General features: G+C 35.5%; 1 protein-coding gene across 2 annotated transcripts in view; it reads right to left on the bottom strand.

Moving 5' to 3' along the window:
* The window catches only part of NTN1 (netrin 1), a 136,882-nt gene that overhangs the window by 31,819 nt on the left and 90,879 nt on the right, over nucleotides 1-14,184 (bottom strand). For both annotated transcript variants that reach the window (XM_026696188.2, XM_087924725.1), the window contains exon 5: nucleotides 10,043-10,096. In XM_026696188.2, the coding sequence (XP_026551973.1) occupies nucleotides 10,043-10,096 (54 nt within the window). The remainder of the gene's footprint in view (nucleotides 1-10,042; nucleotides 10,097-14,184) is intronic.

The following is a 14,184-nucleotide window of genomic DNA, read 5'->3' as shown; positions in this document are numbered from 1 at the left end:
AGTTGGAATAGCCATTGAATGGATGAAGACCAAAGTTAGAATGTCTCTACAAAGGAAGCTGTGTGAAAAGGGTTTGCCTGGAACTACAATTCAGCACAAATGAATCTGTCAGATGAATCTGTGAGAAGCCTGACCATGTATTGCATAAGAAATATTTTTCTCAGCATGACCCTGCTTCAGAAAAGTCTTCGTGAAGTGCGAGAATTAGCAAATACCTTCTTAAAAGGTATTTGCTTATTCGCTCTTTAAAAAAGGTATTAAAAAGGGTATTTCATTAGATGAGATGAGATACTGAGAGGTTCAACATAGTTATAAATGCTAGAAAACAGGGCAAAATTCTTCAGAGTTGTTCTAGGAGTTAGGACAGGGAACAATGAGTTTAAATTGCAAGGAAATAAATTTTGATCTGATATCAATAAATTCCTAACTATTAAGTGATTTCAACAATAGAGCAAACTTCTTATGAGGCTCTCCTCCTTTCTAAACTCCAGCATATGATTGATTCTGAACTACAATAGTGGGTTCTTGAATTGAGGAGAAAGCTGAACCGGACTCCCTTTTAGCGCATCTGTTCTATGAACTTTTAATCGAGCAGGCCATACTTATATCAGAATGTGGAGAATGTTTGTTTCTTTAACTTTGGAAACAATTTATTCCATTTCATATTTTTTAAATTTAGGGAAAAAAGGGGGGGAAACGTAAATTCCTGCTATGAGAAATGAGCAATAGACTGTACCAACTATAATATATAAACAATGAGCAATATGCCAACTTCTTCTTTACATGAACATCTAAAATCTACCAATTTATTCTTTCCTCTAGAGTTAGTTTTTCTCTATAGTTTTCTCTATACTTTCCTCTATAGTTTTTTGTTTTATTAAATATGGCTATTAAAGAGAATTTATTGTGAAGGACAGTTCATTCTTCTTTTTGAATAAGAGTTGGAATAAAATATGTGCTTAATACATTCTAAACATTATGATTTTAACTACTTGTACAGGTTAAATATATCCAGATTTCTTTAAAATTCCCAGCAGCTGGAAGTTCAAAGCAAAGTGCATACTTCAATAAACATTTGACATCTGTTTTTTAAATAGCTTGCTTTGTAATGGTATTGGCAATGGTGAGATATGACTATCTAAATCAAATGGATAATTCCTCCCATCAAAAAGTCTGGCAATACCTGAAGCACAGTAGACACTTGATCCTTTTCGGAGCACACAAAACTTCCATCAGCCTTATCATTGACCCACGTTATGGAGAAGTGCCATTTACAACAAGCTACATCATTTATGATAAGCTGCACTTCTGATGGCCAAACCAACAGTTATTTTGGAAATTGTACACAGCCTCAATGACTTCAGGTCAAACAAACTGGACACCACCTATGGTTCAGCCTGAGGTCCTGAAGTGGGCATTACCTGCTTCTGAAAGGCTATCATGATGTTTCTTCTACATGAATTGCCCATCTTGTAGGAGCAATTCACAGGAGATAACTATTTCCATTGTAATTTGTAAATTTACTCAGGTATGATTAAAACACAAATTTACATAAGTAGACTTACTGTTTCAGTGCTGATAATGTCTAATTCAGTAACACAAGCTGTTCTCTCTCTCTCTCTCTCTCTCTCTCTCTCTCTCTCTCTCTCCCTCCCTCCCTCCCTCCTTTCCCCCCTCTCTCTCTCCGCGTGTGTGTGCCATATTGGGCATTCTAATAAAAAAAATGAACTTGCATTTTCCCACGCTTACATATTAGTGTATCCCTTGAGGGCCCTTACTCATTTTAATTGTTCTAGTATTAGGAAAAGAGACATCTCCTGATGGGAGATTTTTCATCTTCAACTCTTCATGAGACCAGCAAGAGAGGAAATGGAGCCTCCTCCCTCACTATTTTGCCAGCAATGCATTTGCACAGAATAAATTGGGGATGTGCCATACCGTATGGAGCATTCCTTCTTTTTCTTATTTGAGCAGGACTTTCCCCACATCAGTATTTATGCTGGTGGGGGAGGAATGGATTTTGAGGTACCTTTCTAGATATATACAGTAATCCAGCTGAACTAGTGTTTTGCATAATTTAGCACTATTTTGGAAATATTATGAGCCTCCTTCCAACTTTCTTATTATTACCAAATCCTTGTTTTTATTACCAAATCCTTTTTTTTAATACATTCGTTTGGACTAAAACATAACTATATTAGATTTCCCAGGCAATGTCCCACCAACATAAATTAACAGTATTGCATTGCAACCCTTCTGTTTGGACATCTCATACTGGGTTTGGGATGTCACAATTAAGTTCCAGACCCACTAGGTATATGATAAATTCTTCTAGAGCAGAGTCTTTTCTAACATCTAGATCTGAACATTTGAATCTGAACATTTGATGCATACTCAATTAAAGTCACCCATTAGCAGTTCTTCCGTGAAGGAGAAGGGTGGTTTTTCAGTTTGATAAATAAATAAAGTAAAATAAATTCCCCTTTGAATGTACTCCTTGTTCTCTTTCTCTATCCCAGCACCTCCTGAGCATTTTGCCAGTCCTAAATTGTTTCAGAATGACATTGTCAGTCATAGTGATTTCCTGGTGGTATCTAATACCACATTTTATACCCCAAGGTATCACTGAAAACTCCTGATGTGATTTTCTTTATCCTTTCTAGAGTATGCTTTCATAAGTGTATTCGATCAACATGCTAATCTTTCATTCAGGGTCAGAGGTTTCAATGTTAGCATTAAACTTATTCTTAATCCCTATATTCAAATATATGTAGCATGTTCATCTGACTTCTTTGGACGGCTATAATTTGCTATGCACACAGACCTACTTTTACCTCCCTTAGTTTCAGCATCAAAAACATTTTCAGCCTGATTCCTATGCGATTATTCTTCTCATGCTATTCACTCCCCAGCTTCTGTGGGTTTCCACAGGACATTTGAAATGGCTGTTGTAAACTTAAGCACATTTATAAAGGACTCCACTAACCCGATCTGCTTTTTAGAAGAAATGCTCTAAGATCTGCTGCAATTGTTGGTTTGAGTGTTTTTGGGAACAGAAGGATGTGCTGGATATAAACAGAACTAAAATGAACAAGTAAAGCACCGTGAACTCTGCAGCAATCCCAGGAAAACATAACTGCTATTAACCTCACCCTTGGAACAAGAACACACAAATGAACTTTCAGCAATATCTTTTCTTCGTGTTGAACAAGATTGATTGAAAAACAAATGGGTGCAAATAAAGCATGAAATTAGATTAAAGTCTCTCAGTTGGGGCTGCCAGCATTGAAATCATGAATTGGATAGGCTTTTATAGAAGCTGAGGCACTATGAAAAAGTGTGTGCCAATGGCCCTTCCTGGTGCCCACATTATTATAATTTAGGATCATTTATGAAAATACAGTACAAACAGCAGATGGCTAGCAGTTTCAAGGGGAGCTTCATTTTAACTACCCCGAGCAAAGCTGACTGACAGATAATTTCCAGCTCCCATTTTTAAAAAGTGAACGACAAAACTGCTTAGTAGAACTTTTCTTTCAACATAATCATACAACAGAGCACGGTCCACACATTCTATTTATGGAAAAATAAATAAGGAAAGGCTGCCTGGTTCAAAGCAAGGTGAATCTTTTGTGGGCATTCCACAACAATAGAATCAACACAGGCAGCTTGTCATTGTCTGAGAGCAATACAACTGTTCAAGTGTCCTCCTGCTTGAACATTTTCAATCTATCCAGAATCCCTTCGATAAACCAATATATATATATATATATATATATATATATATATATATATATATATATATATATATATATATATATATATATATATATTGTATGTATAAGATAACACAAAAGGAGTAGCAAAGGCTCTGTCCAGCCAATCTAGACAGACATCTTGCCAAAGTGACACATTAAATATTAGTGGCCTTGGTGGATGTTTCTATCTCTTCAGGGACAACAATCCTTTTGAAATTGTTGCTGGCCTTTCCACGGGTGAATAAGAAAAGAAGTGCTGGGTTATATTCTGCAGAAACTGGGACTGTGTAAAAGAAGTACAGGTAGCCCTAGACCTACAACCATTTTTTTAGTGACCGACTGAAGTTACAACGGCACTGAAAAAAGTAACATATGATCATTTTTCACCCCTGTGACTGTTGCAGCATCCCCAAGGTCACATGATCAAAATTTGGATGCTTGGCAACTGGCTCACATTTATGATGGTTGCAGTGTCCCAAGGTCATGTCATCTCCTTTTGCAACCTTCTGACAAGCAAAGTCAATGGGGAAGGAAGATTCACTTTAAAACTGTAATGGGGTTACTAATTTAACAACAGCAGTAATTCACTTAACAATTCTGGCAAGAAAGATCATAAAGTGGGAAATTTTTTTACTTAACAACAGCCTCGCTTAGCAGCAGAAATTTGGGCCTCAGTTGTGGTCATAAATTGTGGATTATCTCTAGTAGGATTGAGAGAATATTTATTTTGTCAATATAGCAGACAGGAGGAAGAGTCAGGACCACGTGATAAACTGCTTTTGCACTATAGAACATGTGATAAACTGCTTTTGCACTATGGCAGGACATCTTTGTGAAAAGATTCCTGGGTCCATTCAGATTCTGTTATGCTACTAATTGGGAGGAGGAGACATGAAGATAAGCCAAACCAGCCCCAGCCGTAAGTGTGACAGGAATTTGGGCTGTCCTCAGTAGCGTGCCAAAATGTCTGGATAACAGATGCACATTTTTAGATCACTGATGTGTGCTAGGGCAAGACTCATCATTTATTCATTTTTCCCTCTAGTTCATCTTGTACTGACTGTGTATTTGGGGTGGGTTATTGTTGAAAATGTACACATATCTGAGAAATGTATTTCGCGCCTTGTAAATAACAACCTACTGCAGAATGTAGAGCTTATGTGAAAGTTCTGAGGCAGAACTGCAATCATATGGATTTTTACTCAGGAATGAGGTTTCACAATATATTTAGGATTACAATGAAAAGATGTTAAGAGCTTTGTTAATTAAATCATCTTCCAACTGTACCTGTGAAATGATGCATTTTTTGTCAGAATTAAGTCACTAATATGGATTACTATGTATCTATAGATGAATCTTTAGGGCTTGAGACAGAGAATGTATTTAGAGCTAGGAGGAAGGACAGGACAAAAGTAAAAGTAAATTAGCAAGTTTTATGCACTGCACCATGTGCAATATGCTGGGTAGCTATTGTCCAGAGTATCTTCTTTTTAGAACATTCAGATATGATAATTCTGTCTCAGTAACGATCAATAGTAGAGAGGTGACCAAAAACTACAATTCATCATTGTGTTAAGATAACTTTGTTGATTGATTTGCATGTTGTTGGTGGGTGGGTCTTTATTGACTGTAAAATGCAATGATCTATTTGGACAATGCCAAGTTGATTAAAGTCAGGGAATAGTAAAACAACTATGTTATTTTTTAAAGGAAATTAGAAAATTGTTTCTAATTTCCTTTTTTTTAAAAATAAGTATTCCCTGACTTTAATTTTTTGCTAGCCACCCAGAGTCACAATAGCAAGATACTAGTAGGACTGAGTTCCTTTATTAACTACAGAAGATAATGTTGCACCGAGCTTCAGTATCATTTCAAAGCACAGTGTTAAACCCATAAATGATTCCATTTCCTACTAAACTTATTTATTTGTCTATTATTTGCTACATTTTTAGGTATTCTGATCTTCTTTCAAATATTGCAGGACTAGGATGAGTGCCACGCAGCCCTACTCTCAAGCTTAGATCTTAGAAGGGTAATCACAATTCCTAATTATATTTCAGAATGGTATCTAGAAGCACAATTAGATTAATGCATGGTTCCCTCAGGCAGTGTAAATCTGTTCAATGTATATAACATATCAGAAAAGAATTAAAATATATTAAGTTGCTACACTAAGATCTAGTACATATAGTAAAACCAAAATATATCAATACGAAGAAAGGGGTTAACTGAAAGCAGAACCAATCCAGATGATTTTCATTGAACTATGGTGCATCTCATTTTAAAAGTTTACCTCACAGCTATCAGTTTTGACTTATAGTTAGACTGCCTGAAAGAAATTGCATTATTTTTTTAATTTCTGTCTTATAGCTAACTTCTTAGAAACTGCCATTCTGAAATAGTTATATAGTTTGAAAACCATTATTTATTTTTATCTGGAGAAGAAGGAAAATCAAATCCTTTCATTTTACAAAATAAAATTATTTATTTCAGCATCAGATGTGGTCGCACTTCACCTCAAGTTATGCCAAAACAATTTGTCATTAGAATAATAATATGGAATAGAAAGAAAGAGGCAAATAATAGCGCACAATCTATTAAAATTCAAATTAAAAAATAATTTGCAAGGGAGTGTTAGGGAGGAGAATAGAAATCGGTTGTCAAGGACATCCACACCTTCTTCCCTGCCTTCCAGCTTCTGGCAAGACGTCCTATTGTAGCAAAGTAGCTATGTCAATGCACAAAATAAAAATAGAAAGAAAAGACTCAAACCCAAAGACTGAGGTGTAAAAACCTTTGCTTTGTATTTGACAGCAAGCCAGAACCCCTGATGGGTGCCTTCTAACCTTTGGCATGACCTTTAGCTTTCTTCATTGTATAGAACTTCCATTGTGAGACATCCTTGTTGAAAGCAAGGAGATGATGTAAGCTTACTGAGCACAATTTTGGACAGTAATAGGAGAGACAATATCAAGAAGATGCTGAGATGCCTTGGAGCCTGAGTAATATTTGAAATCCAAGTATGGGTTATTGTTTCATGGAAACAAGGATTGCAAAGTATTTTGTAACCAATCAATCATTATATTGCTCTACCATAACCAATGACAAACATTACAAAAAAGATGGTTATAATAAGCGATGGTAAAAAATTCATTGTCAGGAACATTTCTTGGTCAACTAGCACATTCCTTTTAAATATCCTAAAACCCTATGAAGTCTGTGTAAATCATGGTGCCATTTGAATAATGACAAGAAACATTTCTTGAATTTCTGAGATGGAAAAACGTCAATTTGACTAACCTTTGTAGGCAGAATCACAGATGCTTTTGGAAAAATTGTCTTCTAAAATTGCTGATGAAGTCAAGCTAAAAAACTACAAAGGCTAATCTGGTGAAGTTCTGCAGAGATTTATCTTGAGGGTAATATTATACAACATAATTATTATATATATTTGCTTATTTTATGATGGGTTGCTCATCAATTTTTAATATTATATGCAATTGGAAGTGTTCAAGATATCAGAATTAGATTGCAACCTAATAAAATATTAGGCTGATAACAAACAAGATATCTTGCAATAGATGTGCAGTATTACATTTAGGGAAGAAAACAGAACTTAGAAAACTACATCAGAGAAAGATTTGGATTGATCATTGACATCGAGCTAAATATGGGAGATGATATGAAATAGGTTCTAGAAAGTTCCAATGCAGTTCTGGGCTGGATTCAAAGAACCACTGCCTCAAATATGTGTGATTCCTCCTACTTTGCATAGTGAGATCACATCTGTGCATCACACCTCAAAAATATTTAGACCAGAAAAAGGATAAGTGGATGACAAAGATTATACAAAAATTTGAGGACATGCCCTGTGAAGGCAGGCTGAAGAAACTTGAGATGAGAATACATTCCCTTCCATAAAAATATATCATACAGAAAATAGCCAGGTGTGACTTTTCCTTCCCACAGAACCTAAGATAATAAATAACAAGTACAGTTTCAATTACCTAGCTTTTGTTTAAATATTAACAAAAAACTTCTGATGGTAAGATCTGTAGAACAGAGGTTGGATTCAAAGGCTGTTAATTGGATTCCTGCACATTGTAAAGAGTTGATCTGGATAATCCTTTTGGTCCCTTTCAATTCCACCATGATTCTGTAGTCTACTGCAGTATCATCATTTGCAGAAAAATATAAAACCACTGAGCACGTCTAGAGGGCATCTCTTCTTTTTAAAAAATAATAAATAATCTTACAGATGAAATTTTTCAAGCAGAATCTTCTATCCCTTGGAAAGGAAGATAAATAATCCAGCTCTTTCCTAATTTTTGCCAGTTACAGTAACTATTCTGATTGTATTGTATTGTGGCATTAGGAATCCCTATCAGAATTACTAACCTGCTATCCTTTTCAGAATGGTTAATCAAAGAGGATAACAATAACCAAAGAGTTATAAAATAAAACTAGGACTTGTCTTTTAATTTTTAATTCTAAAACTAAACTTAATCTTCACTTTTAATCTTTTGAAAGTAGTTTAAAAGTAAAAAATACATTTTTCCCAGGCTATTTTTTTTACAAATTTAAATAACCAAGTAAAGTAAGTAGGACTTTTACAAAAAAAAACAAGCATAAGACTGAAGTTCCCCACTCATGTACAGATTGAATACATATGATTTGAACAAAATTAGAAAAGACTCCAAATTCATTCAATCTCTAAGCAAAACAAGAATATTCCCTACAATTTGTTCTCTAACCCAAGGGTCTCCAACCTTGGCCACTTGAAGCCTGGTGGACTTCAACTCCCAGAATTCCCCATGTTAACTTTCTATTGAGGGAAGAATATATGAGCAGAAAGACTGGCACTAAAAATACGTGCATTAAAAATATACAATAGAAGATTCATGAGTATCATCAGGAGGAAACTCATTCTGGATTTCATAACATGGAATGATAATTTTACATCACTGAAGTTAATTTAATTGATAATAGGACTTAATAGGACAAACGTTTTTTGATAATCCCCCCTCCCCCCAAAAAAGCAGATAGGGTTTGCAACAATGGCTGAAGGATTAGGAGAAAATAGGAGAATATGTGAAGTACATGTTAGTATTATATATTATAATATGTAGGGGTTCTTTTTTTTACGTCATTTCATATTGTTTGGACACTTCAATCTCAAAGAAGTAATATAGGTGACAAGTTACTTGATCAAAATTCAGCAGGAAATGAAATGGGGCTCCTAGGACTATGCAAAATTATCAAGTGGGTTATTTTTCATTTCCCAGCAGCAATAATTCTCTTGAAAACATCATCCCTTTATGATAATAAAATACTTTTAAAAAACCCTCCATTATTATTTATGCTTATGTTTTGTTTCACATGGCTAATAAGATGGGGCTAATCTATTTACTACTTTAAAGCCTTCATAATGGGAAAAGTTTTCTTTGGTTTAGAATGTTCCCATTTTCCTGGCCTGGGAAAACGTACAGAATTTGAATGTAAGTTAGTGATGTCAAAGAAAGATAGTAAGACAGAGGGAAACCTCTATAAACCATAATCAGCCCATTGACTGCCGTTCCAATACTTGAAATGCATTTCCTGCTATCCAGGTTTGTAAGAAGTAGGTAATATGCCTACTTACAAAGGCCGTATGCCACTGCTGCTCAAACATCTCAAACGGCAATAAGCACACATGCAACGCATCCCACATGTCAGAATCACATAAAGAGAAACCAAAACCAATACCAAACCTGCTTTTTAACTTTCTATATCTCAACAGATTGGTAGACTAGCTTTGTGTGATCTGAACTGACTTTGCTAATAAATCACTTCTCTTTCCTTGGCCACTTTATAATAAACAACCTTATAACAAAAGTCAAGTTATCAGATATAGGCCTTTGTAGATAAACTTGGTGCTTTAAACTGATCTGCCTGGCTCTGGGGAGCCTTCTAAAAGAGCATTTGTCATATTTTATTTATTAGTTGATGTTTTCCCAAATCAGGCTATTGACAGAGGTGTCTCTACCCATAGTTCTACATACTCTAAGAAATATAATTTACATATATTTACTATATTTTTCTTAGTAACATACATGGTCATGAAAGCAGTGATTTTTAGCAACTTGTTGAACAGCCAAAACAAACTTAGGTACCACATGCTTCAGGTTAAACATATTTAAATATGCTTTAAATTTAAGCATTACATTTAAATATTTAAGCATTGAACGTAATATTTAATGATGATTGTGATGGTTAAAAACCACAATAACAATGATAATATATACCTGCAGGCTTTTCTGTGCTGCTGGCCATAGTGGTAGGAGGAACAACAGGAATCTCTGTGGGTAAAAAGAAAAAGCGGACAGAAAAAAAGAACAAACAAATGGGGAAATGTATTATTTACTTTTCTAACTAAGGAATTGGGAAATTTTATACTACTACCAAATAGGTGACTGCAAAGATCATTATTTCATAGAGGTGACAAGATGACTGAACCACACAATGGTGGAGAAGCTAATACCTTAGCCTATAATTTGGAATTACCATCTACACAAAATTATATTCAGGAGAGGCTGCCACCTAGCTAGCATAGCAAACAGTAGCAACACCTACGCTAATCTTGATATACACCCACAAATTCAGTAACTGAAAGCAATGCTCACATTTCTGGGAATCATATCTATTTCTAGGAATTTAAAAACAAAACCACCATTTGAGTCCTACCCATTCACATAATTTAGAGTTCCATTACTGGAACTTTTTCCCCTGTTCATGGCAGATCTCAGAATATTCTAAATTGGTGAGGAAGTGGCATTTCAGAGACTAATTGTGCTTTCATTCCCACTTTTCCATACAAATTCAGCAGTACTTAAAATAGCTGTCTTTCTGAAGAAAGAGATATGTTTAGCTATCTTTTTATCAGTAAAGTTAATATCAGCATTCCGACATGAATGGAGAGATTGGGTTCATGTCCAATGGCTATAATTTTAACTTCTAGATGCTGATTATCTTTTACATAGTGAAATGATATGCATTTAAGATATCTTTTGCTTTTTGGTGAAGTATACAGTTTATAGACAAACTGTATGCATCTGCAGCTTGTATTTTGTTTTTATTGAAAGAGCAATAAAATCCTATTCTCCAATTTTCTCCAAATGTTTCATATCTCATTTAGAATGAATAAAACAATAAGTAGAACTATACTGTTTGTACAACCATTGGATGAACTAAACTAAATTTAGATTTGTAGTTAAAGATATGTTTAATTGACAAGGAGTGCCTATAACATTAATTGCTCCATTAGAGAGTTCACTATATTAATCTTGTGCAGCTAAAAGCAATAAATCCTAAAGGGGAACAATAGTTTGAAATTCTTATTCCATTCTTTCCGGTAGCATTATTATACGAGTTTCCTACTCTCTGGAGCCAGAATTTTTTGTATTATTAATTCAGCTCTCAGATTCACAAATAACTTTATTAAAAAAGGTATATTGGTGATATTCTATCCCTCATAAGTGCTTATAGATATTTTCAGCAAGGTATGTCTGACAGAGGTGATAGTGAATTTAATCAATAATATTCAAGGAGCATTTGACACTATTGTTTCTTCAATCAGGCAGTAGCCACGTCTGTTTAGCATCAGGAAAACAGTGGTATTACATACCTCCATCTGAACAACAGTACAGGAATACATTTTGGGATACATTAATTCAGTTTATTAGAAATACATCTTAAGAATTTGTTTTGGGTCTCTAGCAAAGACTTGTTTCTTTCAACCATAATATTTTTTTTTCTGTATTAGAGCCAAGGAAAGAAAGTATTGGCACAATATAAAAGTTTTCTGCTCCATTGTTCAAAGTTGCTATAAATGTAGCTTGGCTCTTTATAACAACATTTCTTAAAAATCAACACAGCCGAGTAAAACATTGCTAAGAATTATACCACAATAAATCTGATTACAGTAGCAGCAGTTGTGGGGACGGGGGGACATCAACAAATGCTTTGATTATTCTACAGCAATTAGTATGCATGCAACACAATTAATAAGAACTACTTTTGGTTTTTTTAGGAATTTTGACATTCCTATAATCATTTGGCCGCTGGAGTTTCTTCCTTCCTTCATGGAAACAACCAATATTTACCTAAATATAAAAGACAACACAATTCTCAAGGTTTGATCACAATATCCACTAGTAGTAATGCTGATCCTCATCAATTGGATGAAGCCATGTTGATAAAGAGATTAAAACCAGCTGGTTTCTCAACCTCTCCTACTGGAGTCAAGTGCACAAATAGGATTTGCTTCATTTCATGTTACTCCCAAGTGTGACACTTTGAATCTAAGGTGGCATCTGTGGATTCTCCTTTCCTATCAGCTATCATTGTGTGCAGTAAATTGGGCTCAGGAACAGTAATAGCCCCAAAGTCACTCTGAGCTCCCATCTGGGAAAAAGCAACCCAATTCTCTGGAAACCTGACTTTCAGTTATATGGCATGACAGTCTAGAACAGAAACTGGCATCTTCATGTAGGTGAAGAGTGAGGCCTTGGGCATCAGTGAGTTCTCTAAACTGAAAGAGGATATTCCCAAAAGACCTAATAGCTTCATCCATGGATGCATCTCTCTTGAAGTCACAGCTACCTCATAGCTAGTCATCAACTCCCCTCCATTTGTAAAATAGATCTGGAAGTGACATCATTTGTTTACTAAAGTGATTGTGTAAGCAAGTTAGGACAGATTCATTGTTTATATACATGTCAGTCATGAAATAGGAGATTTCACAGAATTAGAATTGTATGCTACTATTATTTCTCTTTTACTAAATATCCATTAAGTTGAGAGATAGATGTGAAATATACCAGTGCAAATAGAATCCAATTTAAAAAGACCAAGTTGCATTAGCTTTCTCATTCTATACTTTATAGGACTAGATTTTTAGGTTTCACAATTTACTCTACAATTTTTTTTGTTTTCATAGAGTTCCTAACAAAGAGGGAAGCTGAACAGTCTAATATTTTTATTTGGATCGTACCTGAGGCATAAGTAACAATACAATAGTAGCAGCTTACAGTAAATAGACAAAACAAAAATACATATTTTGCCATTCAAATATCACATCTTAACCTTCAAACCTTTCATAGAAATGATCACTATTTTTTATTTAGATCACATAACTAACACACACACACTATGTGTGTGTGTGTGTGTGTATGTGTGTGTGTGTGTGTGTGTGTGTGTGTGGTATTCAGCTTTGTTTGGGTATTTTCCCACATCATTATAGTTGTGCTTTTAAAGTTGTAGCAACGTTTCGGCAGAATCTCATCTGCCATCATCAGGCTTCTGACAGATGAGATTCTGCCGAAACGTTGCTACAACTTTAAAAGCACAATTATAATGACATGGGAAAATACCTGAACAACGCTGAATACCATACATATAAATACCCATGAAAACTTAAGAAATCTATATCTATATCTATATATATGGCATTCGGCTTTGTCCAGGTATTTTCCCACATCATAGTAGTTGTGCTTTTAAAGTTGTAGCGACGTTTCAGCAGAATCTCATCTGCCATCATCAGGCTTCTGTATAGTGTTCATCTGTGAGTCAGGCTTTTATAGTGGTTTCAGATTTAAATTTGGGGCAGCCTATTGCTGTGCCAGAATGGTTTTTTCTTCACCCTGATTGGTTGGGAGTCTTGGTCTGTGTTTATTGGTCTTGGAGTTCGCTGTGTTCTGCTTGATTGGTGTTTCTAATATCTCCTGTCTGTTTTTTGGCTCTTTTTGTCTCTTGATTGGCTGGCAACATTGTGTTACTTTATTGGAGGCCTTTAGTGCAGCTTGGCTCCGGGTAAATGGACGGCTATCATTAGTTAGGAAGCTAGGTTTCATCTGGGTGCCTGGTTGGGGTGTGTTTGAGCTGGAGGTATCAGGGGGGATCTGTCTGTACCCAGGTGTTTGCCTGGCTTGTGGTGTGGAGATTTTTTTGCTTGTGAGTGCAGGCTTCCAAATGATTGACAGTCTCGTGGAATCATCTCTTCTATTCATGCTTTCTGGTCTTTTTTCAATCTCTATGGCTTCTCTGATGATTCTGTGGCTGGGGTTTTCTATAGTGGCTAGGGTTTTGGTACCATTGAAGTTGATGCTATGACCTGTGGCTTCCATGTGTTGGACTAGTGAGGAAGTGTGTTCCAGCTTTTTGACTGCATTTTTGTGTTCATCCAGGCGGGTACTTATTCTTCTATTGGTCTGTCCAATGTATGTGGCCGTGCATGATGCACCGGGGACTTCGTATATGCCTTGGTTTTCCAGGTCAATTTTATCTTTGGGGTTTCTAAGGATGGCTGCTATTTTTCTGTCTGTTTTGAAAGCAGTCTTGATGTGATGTCTGTGCAGTATCTTACTAATTTTGTCTGTAGTACCTCTTA

Source organism: Pseudonaja textilis, chromosome 2, assembly GCF_049901715.1.
Source record: "Pseudonaja textilis isolate UNSWEBS1 chromosome 2, rPseTex1.2, whole genome shotgun sequence".
NCBI classification, from domain to species: Eukaryota; Metazoa; Chordata; class Lepidosauria; order Squamata; family Elapidae; genus Pseudonaja; species Pseudonaja textilis.
The sequence above is the reverse complement of the archived record's forward strand: the minus strand, read 5'-3'. Positions and strand labels throughout refer to the sequence as shown.